The sequence below is a fragment of the Schistocerca gregaria genome, chromosome 2 (genome assembly GCF_023897955.1).
Source record: "Schistocerca gregaria isolate iqSchGreg1 chromosome 2, iqSchGreg1.2, whole genome shotgun sequence".
NCBI lineage: Eukaryota > Metazoa > Arthropoda > Insecta > Orthoptera > Acrididae > Schistocerca > Schistocerca gregaria.
This window is the reverse complement of record NC_064921.1, coordinates 408,935,518-408,955,382: the sequence shown is the minus strand read 5'-3', so window position 1 is coordinate 408,955,382 and position 19,865 is coordinate 408,935,518. Positions and strand designations below refer to the sequence as shown.

General features: G+C 36.4%; 1 protein-coding gene across 2 annotated transcripts in view; it reads left to right on the top strand.

Annotated features, from left to right (window-relative positions):
* LOC126322829 (serine/threonine-protein kinase Pak) overlaps positions 1 to 17,494 on the top strand; it is a 162,971-nt gene extending 145,477 nt beyond the window's left edge. For both annotated transcript variants that reach the window (XM_049994587.1, XM_049994588.1), the window contains one exon: positions 6,383 to 17,494. In XM_049994587.1, coding sequence (XP_049850544.1) covers positions 6,383 to 6,466 — 84 coding nt within the window. In that variant the 3' untranslated portion in view covers positions 6,467 to 17,494. The remainder of the gene's footprint in view (positions 1 to 6,382) is intronic.
* Positions 17,495 to 19,865: the final 2,371 nt, after the last annotated feature.

Genomic DNA, 19,865 nt, shown 5'->3' with positions numbered 1-19,865 from the left:
ACTTCATCTCCAATGAAGGTTAAGCCTAAGCAAATGTTGACACCTCAAAAAGTCATGTGCACTGTTTTTTGGGACAGAAAAGACATTTTGATGATTGATTTCATACCACAAGGCCATCAATCAATGCACATGGTTACTGTGAGACCATTAAGAAATTGCCAACTCTTACCGGAATTTCACTGGGACACGTTTGATCATCCTCTGTACAGCCCGGACCTCACTCCTAGTGACTTTCATCTCTTCTTACACCTAAAATCTGTCCTTGGTGGTAAACACTTCAACGATGATGATGAGCTGAAAGAACATGTTACTACATGGTTGAATACACAGGCGGAAACCTTCTATGAAGAAGGCATACAAAAATACTATGACAAGTGCCTACAAAATTTTGGAAGCTATATAAAAAAGTAGTTTAACAGTTGCAGTATTTTGTACAATAAATATTTTTTTCTGTATCTGTACACATTTGTTTTATATAACCAAACAGAACTTACTTTGTGGACATTCCTTGCAAAATCACCATTTGTCAAGTTGGATAGTTTCAAGGACCGTGGATCACATTTCAATGTACAGACGTTCGGCACCTGAAGCATCCAAATCCGGACCGTAAGTGTTTCCCAGACTGAGCAAAGCCATTGGTAAGGCTGTGGTTCAACTTGTCACAGCATATCAGTTCTGCTTTCAGCAATGATTGCCAGAATTCTATCATCCCATGCAGGATGATAGCTCATTATTCTGTGATGCACAGTGCCACAGAATTTAGTCACCTGTGTGAACAGGTCAGAATCAAACTGGCTTCCGCAATGCATCGTGAACTGTGAAAGGTAGCCAAAACGCAACACCCATGTAGAAACAAAGGTGGAAGCCAAGATATCTGCTGAGATGTTCTCCACTGGTGTGGCTTTTGTCTACTGGTGTGGCCTGTGGCCAGCAGGTGAAACAGTCTGTCATTCTTAATAAATAACACTGGCCATTGGGTGAAGGTAAGGGGTTGACCACATCAATATGAATGTGTGCAAACTGAGTGGTTGTTATATCGGGAAAGTTGTCTGCTAGCATGTATGCACGTCTGTAGACTTTGTTACATTGGCATTTAATGCTGTCTGGGCCAAGTCTCGGCAGTCTTTCTTGACTCTTGGCTACACAGGATAAGTGGAGACTAATTGTTTTGTCGCACAAACTCCCGGATGGCACAGGTTGTGTATATTATTAAAAGGAAATGACAGGGTTTGCAATTATTGCGATTAGACACATCGCTGTACAACTTTGCATTGGTGTCTGGGAATCTCTACTGCCTGAATTTTGAGCTGTGATTCAGAGTCTTCAAGCAGGTCATGCAGCTCGCTGTCTGATTGTTGTCACCACAAGTTCTGTGAAATCCATCAAACAAGTGATGCTGCTAACGTAGGAGAGGCAGTCAGCCACTATATTGTCTATTCCAGTATGTGCTTTCTGTATGCACTTAACTGAGAAATGAAGACTAACTGCTTGTGTTGCCAAGGTGAAAAATTCGTTATTTTGTCAGAATGCAAATGTGAGTGGTTTTTGGTAGGTAAAGATGATGAATTCTCTGGCCTCCAGTTGAGATTGGGAATATTTAAATGTCCATGCGCTTCACTGTGGCTCCTTTGAGAGCTGAGATCATTTCATCCATCCATGAAACTGGTAAGTTTCCCTTCTTCAGGCCAGTTAGTGCTCCTGTTAACACTTAGAGTCCAGAACCCTTTGGAGCATGCATGTAACAGAATCCCGGGCATTTTTGGCATCTCTTTAATTAACCACCATTTCATTCTTGGAACCTTATTTAAAGATATGGAACCATTTTTTTCTTTTTAGAGGGAAAGGTTCCTTTTTGATCCATTTGTAAAATAAAGCTCATTTAAATACAAATTAAGGAACATTTTTTTTTTACATTTCAGTATATATTTAGTGGAAAAAATTCTTATCTATCTGTAAATTTACAGAAATTTGCCCTTGTATGGTACAATTTGAAACACTCTTGTATGCACAGCGGAATTTTACAGTAAGGGCACCACCTTACTGTTACTTTCCTTGAAGACTTTCCATTGGACAGATTTGTTTTTTCTGCACACAAACTTTGCGCTCTTGTGGGACATTCCTTCTTTTCAGTGGAAGGAATGCTGACTGCAAAATGCCTTCCTAGAAGTCTGCTGCTACACGCATTTTGGGGAGTAGCAGTATGCTGATGCACAGCACCTTTCTTTGAAAATTCTTCACCTAATTGCAGAAGAAAATTTGCCAAATGGCAGCCTTTGTTTTAAGTGTCTCTTGTTTTACAGTAAAACATGAAATCATTCACTGCTGCCATTATAAAAAGATGGAAAAACAATTTCTTAGCCATTTCATTTCTTTCTCTTGAAAGGGTAGTAAGATATAAGTTGGTCATTACTGTCTACACCTGTCTTGCTGAGGTTGTAGTCTAGGATGGCATCAGGTTTCATTTTCTTTGTCAGCCCCATCTTGCTACGCACTTCTACTTCTGTTTTGGTCATCTTGTGAAGACTTGACAAACACAGAACATCTCTTGTGTCCCTCCACTTCAGGCACAACAAATGTTCCTTCCTCATAAATATACAGTCACCTTTTTTCAGTTTTTTGTTGACTACACCTTGCTTAGGAAATCCTCTACGATTAGGCATGCACGTCCCCACAGCCTCGTCTTATTCTCCCACAGGAAATAAAAAACAGCAGTGTAATATCTGTCCATATAAACAGTATGTCCCTTTTTGAGGTAGCCAGACAGAAGTCTCTGAAAAAGGGCAGTGACTGAATTGTCTTCCTGCCCTTTACCTGTGTAAACTTCAGTGCGTAAAACATATCATGTCTTTGCATCACACAAGGTAAACAGTTTGATACCGTACTTGGCAGGTTCGTTTTTTATATAGACACGAAAAATAACTCTTCCCCTGAATCCACAGACACCTTCATCCATAGTGAGGTTTTCCTCAGCTGAAAACGATGCTGGCAACTGTGTGAGTAAATGAATCAGGAATGGTCTGATTTTGTGCATGGGATCAAGGCCAGGTTCGTTTCTTGGAATGTATGAGGCATTGTGGTTTACATGTAGACAAGAGAGAATAGTAAAAAATCTATTTCTAACTAGAACTGAACCTGGAAAAGGTGTGGACTAGTAATCATGCAGCCTATTTTTATTCACCAGGCACATGTGGATTATGACAGCAAAGAGCAATTACATTTCATGAAGCTGTACCCCAGTCCATGAGCTCCACATGCTATTGAGTTTCATTTTGCTTGAGTTTCATTTTGCCTGATCTTTTCATTTTATCTGCAATAGATTTTACATACCTGTTAGTTTCTGACTTGATGTGTTTTACCATTGATTCAGGGATAAAAATTGAAAAAAAAATATTGAAAGGACTGCTGCTGCCATTCCTCTTTGAATTCAGGCAATGAAGGTTGCACGTCTAATGTAGTCCACCCTAATCCCACACCTGAAGATTTTGGAACACTAGAACGCCGCCTCTTGTGTGGTGATTCTGTAGATGGCACTACATTTGAAGTACTGCCTTCAGTATTAGGCAGTACATTATATACCGACGGAGGTGAAATTTCGTCTGAAAACACAATGGACATGTAATCTAAATAGCAGACTTACTTCACAGTACAATGTATAACAATGGAAAGGAAAATAATGTTGCTTTTGTACCTGAGTCTGCTTCAGAAGCAAATTAACTGTATTCACTTTCAGAAATATCCCCTTCGGAACTGGAATCTTCAAATGTCTCGTTCAAAATCTTCTCACTCTCAGTTTTAGTCAAAAACTTCGACATATTTATTGCAAAACTCACTGCAAGTGCAACAAGAAATACATGAAAACTATGGCGTCACGCTACAGTACAGTGGTTTTGAACTGAGGATTGCCCTTGACAATGCTGAAATAGTTTCAGAAATATCCAAACAATGGCAGAACAATGCAGTGGGCAGATCACAGCATGCCAAGCCTGAATATTAGACGTGAGCGCAATGAAAACAAAGCAAATGGAGGAAGACGAGCAGAGCTCGGGCTTGGGATGTTCACAGCGTGCCTGTCACACGAGCTGCACTTGGGCTTGGGTCTCAGAGTGTTAATGGCACATGTAACTCAGCCTCATGAGGTAAATGTCGGTGATAGATATTGAGGATGCTGAGGAAATGATGCAATTCCTGGTAGGTCTTCGACAGGGACATCTGCAGGATGGCTTCAACTTTCTCCGACAAGGGTAGCTGCCCAGCGTCTTGATCCTGTGGCTCAAAAAATCAACTTGTGCGTGACCAAAGACAGACTTGGTCATATTTAAAATGACACCACATGGTTGCAGTTTTCTGTAGAGTTGAGTAAGATGCTGCTGGTGTTGTTCTGGAGAGGCAAAAAAAAGAGAGAGAGAGAGAGAGAGAGAGAGAGAGAGAGAGAGAGAGAATGGCATAGAGATAATCATAGTAAAAGGTCAGCCCTCATAGGACAGACTTGATGAAACATGGTCAATGTTCGCACTGCATTTCGGAGGTCAAACATCATGAACTGACTCTCAAAAAGGTCTAAAGAAATGACACCAGCTGTCACCAGGTGTCTTTTGTGTATTTACTGCCACCATTGGAATCTGCATATATTACTTTGGAATGTCTAAAACTCTGAATAAGTTCACGCCACTAAGCACATAATTATAGTCCTGAACTAATGCTTTGGGGTAATGTTCAGGGACAGTTCTTGTGTTTAGGGCCTGATAATCACCACAAGGGCACCATGCGCTGTTATTTTTTGGCACCAAGTGTAGTAGGGATTATCAGGAGCTATTCAGCAGTCATATCATGCTTTCACGAGTCATTGTGTCAAATTCTGCTTTCACTAAGGCAATTCGATCTGATGCCAAGCACCAAGGTTGGCAGAAGACTAATGGGACTTCTGCAGTCTGTATGTGATGCAGTGTCATGGGGTATCTCCTTCTTTGCTCCTAGAGGTCTGTGGTGGGAGTATCTTCAATACGTCACTGTACTTGTCGCTGTCTTGTAAGAGTTTAGCCATATGCTCTGCCACATCTGAACAGAAACCTGCAGCTGGAAACCATGTGACACTGTTGAGTAGCCATGTATTTGTTATGTTGGAAAGCAGTTGGAAATATGCCAAAAAAGTTGCATTGTGGTCTGAGGTCCAGGCTGTTTCGTAGCATTCCATACATCAGTATAGTTGAACTGTTAGCAGCAGTCCAGTGGAAGGGGGTGCACAGCCACTTGCTGTGCAACTTTGTGTGCAGGAAAACACATAAGTTGATCCAATATCTACAAGATATTTCTGCCCAGAGTTATGATCACTGATGAGTAGGTGTTGAGGCAATTTCTGGCAATTGGTCGATGTGCCTACCTCGGGTTGCTTCTGGCATTTGCATGTGTGCAGGGCATTCTACACTTGTTTGTCTGGTCCTCAAATCTTCCAAGAGACCAGCAAACTGTGGGCTTCTCAGTATCTGGTGTTGAGCAAGTGGTAGACAAGTGGCTTATCAGTCACTCGTGATAATGACCCCTATCTCTGCTGTGTTCATGACAGACCAATTATTCTTCCATCATCTTGGTCAGTAAATCCATTTAGGTGGACAGCATGTCATAATTGGCCTGTGGTACCATGTGCGATGACAAGCTATATTGCATGCTGCCGCCACTGTACTTATTGGCACAGGCGTTATAGCATCAAATATTTTGTCAACTAACTCTGCTACAGCATCTAAGAGCATTCCAGTTTGTGACGCAATAATGGATTTCACTTGGTGTGGCAAGCGATTAATTCACAGAGTGTGCAAAAGACTGTCAGAAGCAGTTCTCATATCCACCTTATTCTGCAGGTGTTAAAATATTGTGAGGGTCTTCTGTTGCCAATATCTTCTCGGATTAAGACTTGTCTGAGGTGCTCTTTCTCTGAAGTGAAACCTATCTTATCAGTTCCGTTTTTAACTTCTTATATGCGTGAGCTGTAGGTGAAGTGGTGATTACGTCTTCAATCTCTGGTGCATATTTCTGATCCAGCTGACACACTAAGATAGTGAATTTGGTTGTGTTCAGCAAAGAGTCGGTGCCCGCAACGGCATCAGCCAGCGTGCAATGTCACCATGGGCAGTGGGCATAATGTTTTGGCTGATCAGTGTTTATGTGCCAAAGAGGTCTAGTTCATAGTGATACCATTCTCCTCTTATATAATTGCTTTACTTTGTGGATACACCTGGCAGTAGTGAATAGAACAATGCACATAAATAACAGTTTATTGTGTTGTAAATAAAATGTGACTGATGTTTATTTTGGTGGCTCTTTTCAGAATATCTTAGATCTTGTTACAGAGGAGGGTACTATTTGATATAGTATTTGTTCTTATCCACAGCATCCTTTCCTGAAAATTGCCCGGCCGCTAGCAAGTCTAACACCTCTCATAATGGCTGCAAAAGATGCAGCCAGGAATCATTAGAGCTGTAGACCAGGAACACAGCCGTATGATGGAACTTGACTTTTGACATGCAGCGACCACAGAGCTTTAAGTAGAAGCAGTCGATTGTGTGTTGTGCCACTGGGAACAATTCTTGCAATTCTGTGTACCTGGCTTTTTGTGCTGGGTGACAAGGACATTTTTCACTTAGTGTAAAGTTTTGTTGTGAATATTTTTTGGAGAACCCAGTGCTGTGAGGTATATAGTCCACAGAGAAAAATGAATGTGACCCTCGATGCAAAAGCTGATCATGGGTCTGTGCAGCTAAATGCAGTTATTTTACATATTTAAATAGCTTTGCATCTAGGCCACATTTTTATGCTGTGATGCTGTTGAGAGAGAATGGACAGTGCTGTAGTCGTGTGAGTAACTAAAATGTGGAGCACAGATCACGGGTGTCAGATGTGTTCTTATTTTTCTTCTTCCAACCAAAGAGGTGCATTTAGATTTATTAATGGTCATATGCAAGGTGTTTTTTGAAACAGTAAGGCTTCTGACCCAGGTAACAACTTGTTCATGCTGGGTAAATCTTTGATTGGAATGTTGCGGAGGTGCACTACGTTCTGTAATCAATATTTTAATGTGTGAAATGAGAGAGCTGCTATTTTAAGAGTACCATTAACATGTCGGTAACCATATTTGAGATGTAGATGTGTTAAGTTTCGTATTCACTGCCTTTTTTTTCTTTACTTTTAAAGATAAGTTCTTATTTCCTTGACTATTTTAGATTGTAATTTTGCAGTAATACTAAAAACCAGTATTATATTATCTGTGTAGGAAAGGCATCCCTAAAAGCTAGTAGTGTTACATAATTCTATGATAACATTATAGGAAGTTCATTTTATTACGGTTTTAAATGTTTCTGGACAGTCATATCTCCATCACACACTTCAATTGTATACAGATTTTGGTAAAAGTAACGGAAAATAGTCATTCCGTGCTTCTTGGTGAACAACTTAGGGATGCAACACAATGACTGAAAATGTGCCCTAGTCATTATCATCAGCTGAATTCTGATGCTAGTACAGAATTTTATAATTTTGACAATGTGAGTGAAAGATAATTGCCATTGCATTCAAAAATATGTGAACAATTTGGGACTATTTTTTGCAAACAGCAATAAATGCAAAATATTTTTATATTTTGTCCTCTTGTGATTATAATTTTTAAGCTGTTTAGACAGAATGATAATATAATGTGAAATGTTTTGCTCCAGAAAAAGATCATGTAATAAACATGATAGGAACAGCTAAGAATGTGATATTGACATTTGTGATTTCCTTACAGTGTTTCAAAGTCAGCAGTTTGATTGTGCAGTGTGTGTTGTCTCTAGATACATTGGATGACCAAGAGTGCACACTGTTCCTGCTGACTTGCTACTCTGTTTGATGTGTTAGAGAATATTCACAACAAAAATAAACAGAATTTCATGGCCTGTAATTTAATGGTTGCTCTGTAGTTCCCGTTCCTAGCATTTGCATGCACAGTACTGCTGTTCTACTTTCAGAATATCATTTAGTGATAAAGTGACTACCTTCAACTCACTTAAGACTTTAAAGACAAGAGATGCTTATTACAAATATAGAAAGTGTTCGGAAAGTAATTATAATCAAGAAAAGTTAATTACAAACATGTTGTGCTGCTCTCTCTCTCTCTCTCTCTCTCTCTCTCTCTCTCTCTCTCTCTCTCTAATCACTAGAAAGGCAGAAATTTAAAAACAGGAGTTTATCAACCAGAGTTCATATACAGTAGGAAAAGTACTTCCATAACCAAATTCTGAATGTAATTACTGTGGTGTTAGACACTTGTATTAGTGAACTTGTTTTCTCTTACTACCCTCTACAAAGATGCTTGCTGTCATGTCTCTTGCCTTATGATGATATGTTCTGCAGTTTCTCATTTGAGCTGAAGTTACAAACACTTTTCATCCAGAAAAAGGTAGAAGTCCTCAGTGGCCAGTTTGAATGTAGAAATTGCACATGCCTAAATTGTTCAGGAATAGCAGTTGCTTCAGCATCATGCAGATATGTGTGGGATTGTGGAAGGTATCACCTAAAGATAATCTTCCTCTGTTTTGGATTTGTTGAAATTTTATTGGTGACATGAAGTGTATCTTCTGATTTATTGTTGTTCCCTTTTTTGTCAAATTGACTTTTAGGTGACAGGTTGTTTAAGTGTAGCCACAAGACTGTTGGTACTCAATGTCTTGAATGTTTGTGGCATGTGTAAATAATTTATTCACATTCACTACTGTGATTGTACTCTGGTGTTGGGAATTTGAATGAAATCCAGATCCAACCTCCCCCTCGTAGCATGGATTAACATTCACGTGACAGTCTGCTTTGTTAACAGGTTTCAAAAGTACCTTAATCACAGTGATATTATAGTGAGGAGAATGTCATAGATCTAACTTCGTACTGTGAGTAAGCTCTTGTTGATACATTTTTTGAAGAAAATATTTATGCCTGTAAACAAAAGTTGATCAAAAGATTGCCACTATTCATTCTGTATCTTAAGAAATTAATTTAATTACTTAATACCCTTACCTACCTCCCAGTCGTGTTCATGATGTAGGGGTTTACCAACATCTTATATCTTTCTCAACTTCCATTTTATTGTAAATTCTTACCATGTGTAAGGGTATCAAAAATGTCTTTATGGATGTGTTAACCTTCACATACAGCAATACAATATTACGAAAGAACACAGAACTTAAGAAATGTGAACTGAAGCATAGAACATATTGGCTGGAGTAAGTGGGAGACGAATAACTACTTTAGCTCTGGAATTCAGTAGTTTTTTCTCAAAGTAATCTTAAAAAGAAAACAGTTGTACCATATATTTTCAGAAAATAATTGTTTTTCTGTTTATGTATATGCTTTAATTCCATGAATGCACAATCCATAAGAACACACAACAGGAATCGTGGAGTTCTACTCAGCAGTCAATAAAATTTTCAATCAAATCCTGTGGAAGGCATGCTTCCTGGATTGGGCTTCTATAACACATTAACAAAACTATGGTAATAACCCTACTGGCTGAGCGGTGGTCGCTTTTTGTGTAAGGGCTCATTTCATTCTCCTAATAATGTTGCTAACAATACAACATTGTTCAGTGCTTCCTTACATGACCAATTATATTGCATTGTTGTGAATTGGTTGTCATTTTACTTTCATTTGTGCTTATGTTTCATTGTATGAAGTGTGAAAAAAAGTCTCCAGATTAACTCAGTAGCCACTAGGTGCTTGCAGAAAGAAGAAAAAGGTCTTTCATTTTTTAACTATTTCCTGAAACTGGAATTACATTGTTCGAATGAAAATTAGTAGCCCGTGATTTGAGTCAACGAGTGAGCATTTAGTTTTAGCACCTAAAATTTAAGGTGTCTGTTGCAAATTTCAATTGTGACATTTTTTAAAAGTGACAACAGTTTTATTTCTGCATAGTTTTGCCAAAGTACCAGTATTTGTGGTATGAAAATCTCAAATAATAACAGAGGAAGATAGTCCTATTTTCTTGATTTCAGTAAGTCCAACTTAAGATTGTGTTGTCTCCAAGACAAACACTATCATTAATGCTTTCTGCTTCATCTAAGCAAGAACAACAAATAAAAGTATTCATAAAAATGAATTGATTTCATGTAAATGTATAGATAGGCAAATTCATAGCCTCTCTCATTACACCACAGATCATAAGGGGCTGACAGATGCTGGATTTCTCTGTGGAACCTGTTTCAATGAAATACTAGTGTATGGATTATCTGGAAAAGGAGTAATTTTAATCAAAGGAGGGTGAGTAACTTGAAACTCACAAAGTGAATCCTCTCCTGTTTTTATTCAAATTTTCTTCATACAGAGATCTGATCATGGATGCCACAGGTAATTGCTGGGAAATATATGACTGGATTAGACTTTGTGTACAAGAAAATACAAAAGGAAAATGCTAGAAAGAGTCACACCACATCAGAAAGAAAACTGTAAGGTTGAGACTGAAATTAACCCATGCGACCTGGTTCCCTCTTTCCCATAAGTGCTGTATCTCTTTCTTATGTGCTGAATTTTCTCAACAGAGAATCCGATCGTCCAAACATGAGAAATTGTTTAAATAGATTTAGTGTAATCCACTTGGTGCTTTTTCTTTCAATAATTGTCTTCTTTTGAAGTGATGTTTGTACATTGATTCTCATGCCTGGTAGCACAGCTTACAGCAAGAACTGGGGGGAAATCTGTGTGATGTTGAGAGATCGATTTGACAGTTAGTTTTTTAGAATCATCGCTATAGAGAATATAGGTTGCAATTGATTATGTGATAGTATAAATTCTCTGGTGCTCGTCTGAAATGTTATGCAGCATTTCAATAAAAAGCAAGTGAACTGCAAATTAAGTGATTATTATAACCAAAACAGGACATAGTACATCTAGTTTCCTTAACTTTCAACATGAACAATGTTGTCCTTACGGAGAGGAGGTGACATGGTGCAGCTATCAAACTCATCCACTTTTCAATCCTTTCAGTGTACTCTGAATGCATATTTTTTCCCCAACTCCATTTGCTATCATATTCTTATTGGATCTTATACTGGCAGACAAAACACTGTCTGGTGCTGATTCCAGTTTATCCTATTGAGTCTTAACACTTTCTTAGTTTAAAATTATTGTTGCTGTCCTATCCATGTCCGAAACTAGGGGTGCAATAAACAATGCAGTGTATGTTTATGAGTGGTATAGTGTTCATAGTGTTATTGAAACCTTTTCCTTGTTTAAAAGCTTTTTTAAAACTGTTATTCACCCTATTTCTATTTTTATTCCTCTCTTCAGTTCATGTTTGTGTTCTGCACTGTTAGAAATATGAGCTGTGGTAGATACTTCACTCAGGATTCTACCGTGATACGTAATAGGTAACTCAGTAATTGGATAAATTGGACCTTGCGAGGTTTTCTGCGATGCTTGTTCAGATTCATAGACCATGGCCCTTTATATTTTGACTTCCGGTTTATAAATTTGTTTGTACAGGTAAATACTGCAACACACACTTACCAACTTAGCTCTCTTTGAGTCCATGAGATTTATTGTTTCTTTGTGAAGTTCTGTCAAATAGTTTCTTTGTGTTGTCCTGTCGCATAGTTCCATCATTTTAGATTAGATTAGATTCAGTTTTTGTTCCATAGTCCCAAAAAACGAGATGATTCTTGTAGGTGTGGAACATGTCACAATTGCGATCTATTCGTTGCCACAAGATGATGATCTGTCATTTTGCTTGATCAGATTTCTTATTTTGCATCAAAACATGGTTTACATTGTTGCATTAAATATTCATAAATTTGAAACGCCGAAATGCTGCAGGAGGCACAGACATACATTTGTATTTTTGATTAATGATGTCAACCCTCTCTGCCAGTTTTATCATTAACTATCCTGGTTGTATATTAAACTGTGAACCAGTCTGATGGCCTTAGCTGTTTTTTCTTCTTTTACCTTACTGCCATTCACCTTATCTAAATTCTTTCATGTATTAATTGGCTATCGTCAGTAGCCAAGAACTGTTATTAAAACTGCAGTTTCCCATTTTTATTTTTTATTGCTTTTGGTATTCATTTTTCTCCATCCACTATTTGAGCATCCAGTCTTAATAACTTCAAGTGCTGAGTGTCTGATGTCAGCAAGTGCCTTTCAAAAGTGAAATAAGTCCATTGTAATTACTTTCTTGTTTAGTGTAATATTATGATAGTAGTATCTGATATGCTAAAGATGCTAATATTTCTGCACAAGACCATCTTGGATGTGAAAGAAACGATGGTAATCTGTTGTTTTGTGAGAACAGTACCATTACACTCAGGTGGCTTGCGAGGAGGTTGTCCCCTTTCCCTCCCTTATTCTCTCTCTCTCTCTCTCTCTCTCTCTCTCTCTCTCTCTCTCTCTCTCTCTCCCTCCCTAATTAGTTGCATGTCACAATATCATAAAATACATTAATATTCTGTTATTATTTTTACTTTAAATACCTTCTCTGAACTGTCATAACAACCGTCCATTCCCTTTTATAGACTTGTACTTCCCTACATGTCGTGTTAAAGGAAGATTTGCATACACATTTTTGGTTATGGAGCTTTTGATGATTTATTTATCTTTAAAAAGCCTTGCACCACTTTGAAAGCAAATAGTGGTTCTGTGTGTAATATAATAAATAAAGCTGGAAATTTCCTGTTCAAAGTATGTTGCCTCCTAACACTTTAGTTATGTAGTGGTGTAAGTTTAACGGTATTAGGCCTTAACATAAATTGTTATATTTGCACAGTCCTCTGAAGTTCCAGTAGACAACATAACATTATTATATGAAAATGTAATGTAATGTAATTTTATGAATATGTACATTGTCAGTAATTTTGGAGAATATTTTCAGCAATTTTATAAACTCGTTTGTGTAAAATATTGCTTCTATATTGGGAGTTGTTGACCTTGCATGAAATAAATGTAAATTGAGTGTCAGATGCATATGTGAAGTAATCTATAGTTTAACACGAACAGTGACTTCCAGTATTAATAGTCAGCTCTATTGTGGTGAATTTGATACCAACAATTTAATCTTTGAAACTGGTATGTGAATTTTATTCAGTATTATTATTTACAAAGGCGCTGCTCTTCTTCCTTTCCTTCTTAACTGGTATCACTAGTGATGTAAGTATTTCATTTACAGTGAGAGAATAAGTGTAATATGTTGTATGTAAAGTAAAGTAAAGTAATGTAGTAGTGCTCTAATCCGTGATCTGTGCACTATGTCAGGCTGTGCTTGGAGGCATGCACATTGTTGGTTAAAAGCTTAATTCTTATGTCTTGATTGTTAAGGGTGGTGTGTTTAATGACATGGCCGGGATGCGATGAATATCTCAATTTAGAAGGTAATAAGCTGCTTCTTACACAGAAATGTACTGATGTACACTGTAAAGAATCAATATTATTATCTTAAGAGTACTAAAGATAGTAACTTCATCCACATTTTGGTAACTAGATAAAATATATCTTGATATTTGCAAACAATATGTATTTCATGATATGCACACACATTTTTACACATTGTACCTTTTATAATAATCAATACAGGAAAATTTCCATCCTCTTTGGTAACTGGAACTATGATGCGTAATGATAATGCAGTGAAAGTGTAAGTATTCATGGTTTTATCAGGACATGTAAATCTAATTGATCAGATGAAAAGTGAAGATAATAGGAACAAATATTTGGCTTTAAAGTTGCCAAAAATACAGGGAATGAGAAGTGAACTTGAAATTTGAGGTGTTTAACACCATATTGTACGCAGTTTATATGTGCATGTTTAGGGGCCCAAGGGATGAGATATAACAAGTGTGCGGTCTGAAGGGAGATGGATAATGTAAATTATGTTGTAAACGTGGGGTAATGAAGTGTAAGGATAGTTAACAAAAACTGGGATAAGATTACCACTCTTTAAACCTCCTAGCTGACACTTCCTACATCTCGAGTACCCTTGTATGTTCTTGTGGTGAACTCCCTTGGGCCTTGAAATGTTACAATAACAGTGGAATGTATAGAAGTATTTTGTACAAGTTAGCTTGTTGATTTGGGGGAGGGGAAACTGTGATGGACCAGGATGGTTGACTTATTGCTGACCTTTGATAGGCAGTGCTCTTCCAGTTCAACACCCAAGTGTGTGCTGCAGGCTGACTGAAACTTTCAACTTGCTGGTGGCTCACTCTATTTCGTTCTAAACATTCCGCAGCCAGAAGAACACTAGCTGCAAAGGCAGATCAATGTATGAGCCTCAATTCAGCCTTGATCTTAAACTTGTATGAATGATTATTGCAGTATGCAGTCCGTCAATATGAAAATGTCATCTAACAAGCATAAGTTTAATAAACATAGTATAAGTTAATTTTTTCTCTGCTGCAGCATATGCATTAGAATGGACAATTGTGGAAATTGGAAGAGTGTGTAGGGATGGCTCAGAAGACACGCAATGAGACCCAGACTGGTATATGACGTAATGTTTCAAAAAACTTACGTGTTGCCAAAGTGAAATATCCCTTTATAACAAACAGTAGGCTGTGGGTGAATTATTTTCAGCAATGGATTGAACCTGATCTTTCCCAGTAGTTTGTGCAGCATTTATCTGTGTGATGAGAAATCCACTATTCTTAAAAATTTTGGAAATTGTATTATTTGCATCATTGTGCTGTCATTAACTGTTTCATGGTTCCATTTGTCATTTGACAGAATAGTCTTTCCACATTCTTCTTTGAAATTCTTCCATACTTTATTTTTGTCTTTCTATGTGAATGCACTGGCTCTGATTCAATAAAGCATTGTATTCATGTGAGCGATATTAAAATTAGACTTCAGAAATCTATATGAACATAAAGTTCAATAATTGGTTATTACCTATTGAAATATATAGTAGAAAAATCTACTTTTATATATGATGATGTGCCATTATATTTTTTAACCTTGTGTGAAACACGGTCTTTCTAAGGGTGATTTACTTGTGTTCATTTGCTTTGTGTAACAACCTGTGTGCTAAACATTTAACACTTCCTGTCAAGCAGTGGTGAAATTAATGTTGAAATATTTTTGTAAGCTATGCTGAAGGAAGTTTTGGAATTATAGTCATGAACAACAATCTTTGGGTTAAGCCACAAGCAATAACATAAAGTACCTGTTGGTTGAAAATTCTTGGTGAAAACACTGTTTGTGTTGTGTATTGCCAGCTAATTTTCCAAATAATAAATATAGCCTGCTTTCATTTATCTTATATAATTATTAATGCAGTTGTTGTATGAGGCTTTTGCTCAACACAAGCACAATTTGTTAACCTCATTGTACTATTTTAGGAAACGTTACAGCAAAAACCCAGGCAGTTGCCACTGTAGGACCATTGAAACTGATGCCCTAATTTGGAAATTTATTATAATTATTTTCTAAGGAACAAAACACAGCTGCTGCATAACCCCAAAAACTGTACAACCATAGCCATAAAAAAAACCTCTGATTTGCTTGCTGTTGAGATTGATTTATGATTAGTAAAATATTGCATGTGTCGAATTGCTCACACTGCTTGAAGCCTTAGGAAACATTGTTACATGATAAGATGTTAGGTTGTGCAGGAAGCAAATGAACGTTAACTCATCTGTTGATTTGAGGCATACTGATTATAAAGATATTTTAGTAGTCACGAACTGTGGTAATCTTACCAAGTAGATACTCAAGTTCATAACTGAATGATCTTGCAGCATATTCCTTATTAAGTGTCAGTTTTTGTGGAATGTTTCCATGTTAAGAGGTAGAGACTGCAAATATTTAAAGTAAGCAGCAAGGTAAATATCTACCAGTCCTTAATGTAAAAGCACTGTGTTAATGGGATTACAAACATCTAAAATGACAATAAGGATTTTCTTTTTAGAATAATGCAGTTGTATTATTTGGAAATTGTTTTGAGGAGAGGTCTGAAATACAAATATTAAGAATAATTTGGTTATTTGTTTGTAGTCTTGAAGTCTATAATTGCAGTATGTAACATTTGTCTCATGTAACATTGCAGTCCTGGCCAGTGTCATTGCTTGGTCAGATTCAGTATAGTTTTGTGCCTCTAATAAGATAAGAAATTCCCTACTAGAAGAATTTAATGATAATAGATTAGTTTACTTAATACAGTTTACAATGAATTACAAAAAATCAGAATTGTCAGCAGAATAATCGATAAATTGTCTACTGAAGACACTTTATAAAGACAACCGCGAATCTGTACATAGACAGCAATATTTTAAATTGTTAATTGCATTCAGTGCCTGACCAAAGTTTTAAGGCCTCATTTTATAAAAATTTTATTTGAATTAAATATGTGGTATTTCATACTTACGGAATTCATAGTGCTATTTTTTATTATATCACCATATTTCTGTTTGTTGTCAGACTTTTCAATTTATGACCAATTATTTCAAAATAAGGTTTTGTCATAGGTTCATAATTTTTTTGTGTGTAGATGCTATATTTGCTTCAGATTTTGAGTATTTTGAAGTTGAGTCTGATGGTTTTGTCACATTGTAACTTATTTGACAAAAGAAGGCATGTTAATACATTTATTTAGATTATGTATACTAAGACCATATTATTCAGTTGCTCATGTGCATATTGCACATGTTTGCTATCAATTAACATGCCTCACAGGTGGTGTGGATAATGTTTATTTATGTATGAGTGAAGAGCATGATTGATTTCACATTTGTTAGAAAATTTGATGAGTTATTGTGTTCTTGTTTTTGTAAGCACATTGTGTAAGTAAAAGTGGTGAATGCTGAAAGAGCAATTGAGATATATTTTCTTTTTTTAATTGCTACTGACCTTCCACTGAAGAATGCTCACTGCTTTCTTTGAATATCACACTGGATTTAATTTTCTTGTTTAATATTTTGTTGATAGTTGGAAATAAAATAAAACTTCAAAACAATTTATATGATGAAAGGTACGTATTGTTATAATGAAAGAAAAAAGACACATTGTTTATTTAAATAGAACAAAAATATATATTGGAGTTCTATTTTGGCACAAATATTAATCTCCTGTTTTGCTGATTCATAATTACTACAGTTACTTCTAAGAATGTTTGAAGCAACAATACACAATAGTATCTGACTGTCTTAAAAGTCTTAAAATTATTCTTTAATTTTGAAATGAATGTTGTAGACATCTGTGCCTTAAGACAGGAGGTAATTCTTGTTGTAGAGAGTTCATTAAGTAAAATTTGTGTCTAATAATGATTTTAGCCATGGAGACAAGGGCTTAGTAAGTGTATAAACTGAAATAAAGAGCTGATTTCTGCAGGTATGTTTCATGTGACTGAATGTAAGAATTTTTTGTTGTTTGTCGTGACATCTTCAGCGTACATAAAATCATCATAAGCATAATACAGTCTCTTCGATTGTTGATAATTTTTGGTTTCTTTCAATATCTTAAGAAAAATATACTGGAAAATAAATTTCAATTAATATTACTGAGTGGTTCTGGGTTAAGTATTTCCATTACATGCAGATTAGATTATTATTTATTGTACTGGTAAACTTTCTTTACCTGTGTAATGTATGCACACTTTTTGTTTAATTCTTTACATTCTCTTATCTAATTGTTAGCAATGCTCCTCCTCCTTACTGTTTCTACTTGTTTTCCTTCTCACGTCTTACGTTCAAGGTATTTCATCATGCTCCAGAGGACAATGAAGTCCTTGGTAATTTGTAAATACATAACAAAAAAAAGTCTTTTATGCTTTGGGGTTCTTTCCTTTTTCTTGCTAATAGAGAATATATCTATAACAACTTCAGCTCTTATGATGTGTGCAGATGTGAACTGAATTTGTGTGTGACTCAACACCTACATAATAAGCTGCAGTTTGTGATGCTGTATGGTTTAGTAGGTAGTGTGCATGCATCTGAAACTACAAGTTTAGGTTCAGTGTATTTCCTAGAACATGTTACAGTTAATTTCATATTGTCCATACCACACCACATTTCACCTAATGGTTTCTTGACTTTAGTTGTGTTAACTCTTTGACATTTTGTATGAAATATTACATCTCGCTGCTCATCAGCTGTACCTCTTGTTCAACGTGTCACATGGTTTTCAGTGGCACTCTGTTCTCATTTTCAACAGTACTGACTTCCTTTTCCATTTCTGGAGCTTTCCTGAAGGAGATTCGGAAGTCAGTGTAAAACAGTATTCTCTTTCGCAACTATTGTAGGTGCATCAGAAGGCCTGAGTGGTATATCTCAACTTGAGAGTTGACACCGATCCTCTTTGTGATGAAAATTGACATGAAATCTTGAAAACTCTTTGAGGTAGAGCACATTAACTGCTTGCATGGAAGTGTTAACAAATCACTATTTGTTCTCTAACTAACTGTCAAGTGGCAAGGCAGTCAAGTGGCAAGGCAGTCAAGTGGCAAAATTTCCCAGAGCATGCAGAGTTCTGAGAATGGCAATAATGATAACACAAATAGTCTAAAAACGATGCTAGAGAAGATTTTTTAAAATTTCACTTTTTCCCTTAGCTACATTTTTAGCTCATAAAAGGTGGCATGTTGTCCCTCAGAAGTCATTGCAGCAGTAAAGGCACCTGTCATGTGAGCATTTTAATTTTCTATATGTGTGCACCACCCTCAGTCTGTCTTCCTAAATGGTAATCTGAAATGGGGTGTGATCCGGGAGGCTGTTGGTGGCTAGGGACTAGCACTCATACAAGAAATATACCAATCAGGGAGTTTAGTATTTAGCTTAAACAGCATCAAAAACAATGATTTATTGGGATTTATGCTAAGTATTTAACGTTGTTATAAGTCTCAGCTATCATGATATGTGGGAATGTACAGTCATTGGCAGCAAATCACTTGACAATAGGCAAGCCAGAAATTGCAGTGGTGAAAATTAATACTTTCTGAAATCAGTGATAAAAATGAGGTCTTTTAAAAATTTAAATAATGAATCTTCATGTATTCTCAGGTATGATACTTAACATTTTAAGCTCCAACACTGCAATAAATAAATAGATTTTTTACAAAATTGGCCTTTATCATCAAACTAAAGCAATGAGTACAAGGAGAAATTGGCGCAAAGTAAACAATCGTTTTAAATTTGGAAGCCTTGGACATGTAATTTTTAACAACTCATCATTATGTGAAATATATTTTAAAGCAATTTTGCATTTTTCCTAGACTCAGTCCCACATCTCAAAACTGCTATAAGCTCATAATGCCAAAAACCAATTAAGAATCGTAAATAACAAGCAAAAATGGGCCTAAAATTTAATTTTTATATATATATAAAAAAAACATACAGCTCCAGTGGTTTCCTTTTGAAACCATTTGTAACAGCAGTAGTACAAACCCAGATATATGTTATATTAACTTACGATATTTTTATGTTAATTGTTAGTGATCACAGTATGATCACTTTAAAAACTAAAAGATGTTACAATGTCCTACAATCACGTAGTACAGTCTCCATGTCAACTGTTTCATTGAACACTGTGAATGCTACAATGCGCTATATTCCTAGAAGTACCTTATGTACCACTATATGTTACTGGCTTGTAACAGCATTGAGAATTTCATGTGAAAGGCACTGGTATGATTAAAAAAATAATAATAAAATGGTGGTTCCAGGCAGAAACCACTGGTACTCAAAGGATTAACTCGGTCATGCTGAAAAAAAAAAAAAAAAAAAAAAAATGATGCATGTGGACACAGTGTCCGTACAGCTTTTATTTTATTTATTTATGCATTTATTTTACCTGGCAAGATTAGGGCCTTCAGGCCCTCTCTTACACCTAACCAGGCATACTCAGATTGAACGAATTTCAGTTTCTACAGAACA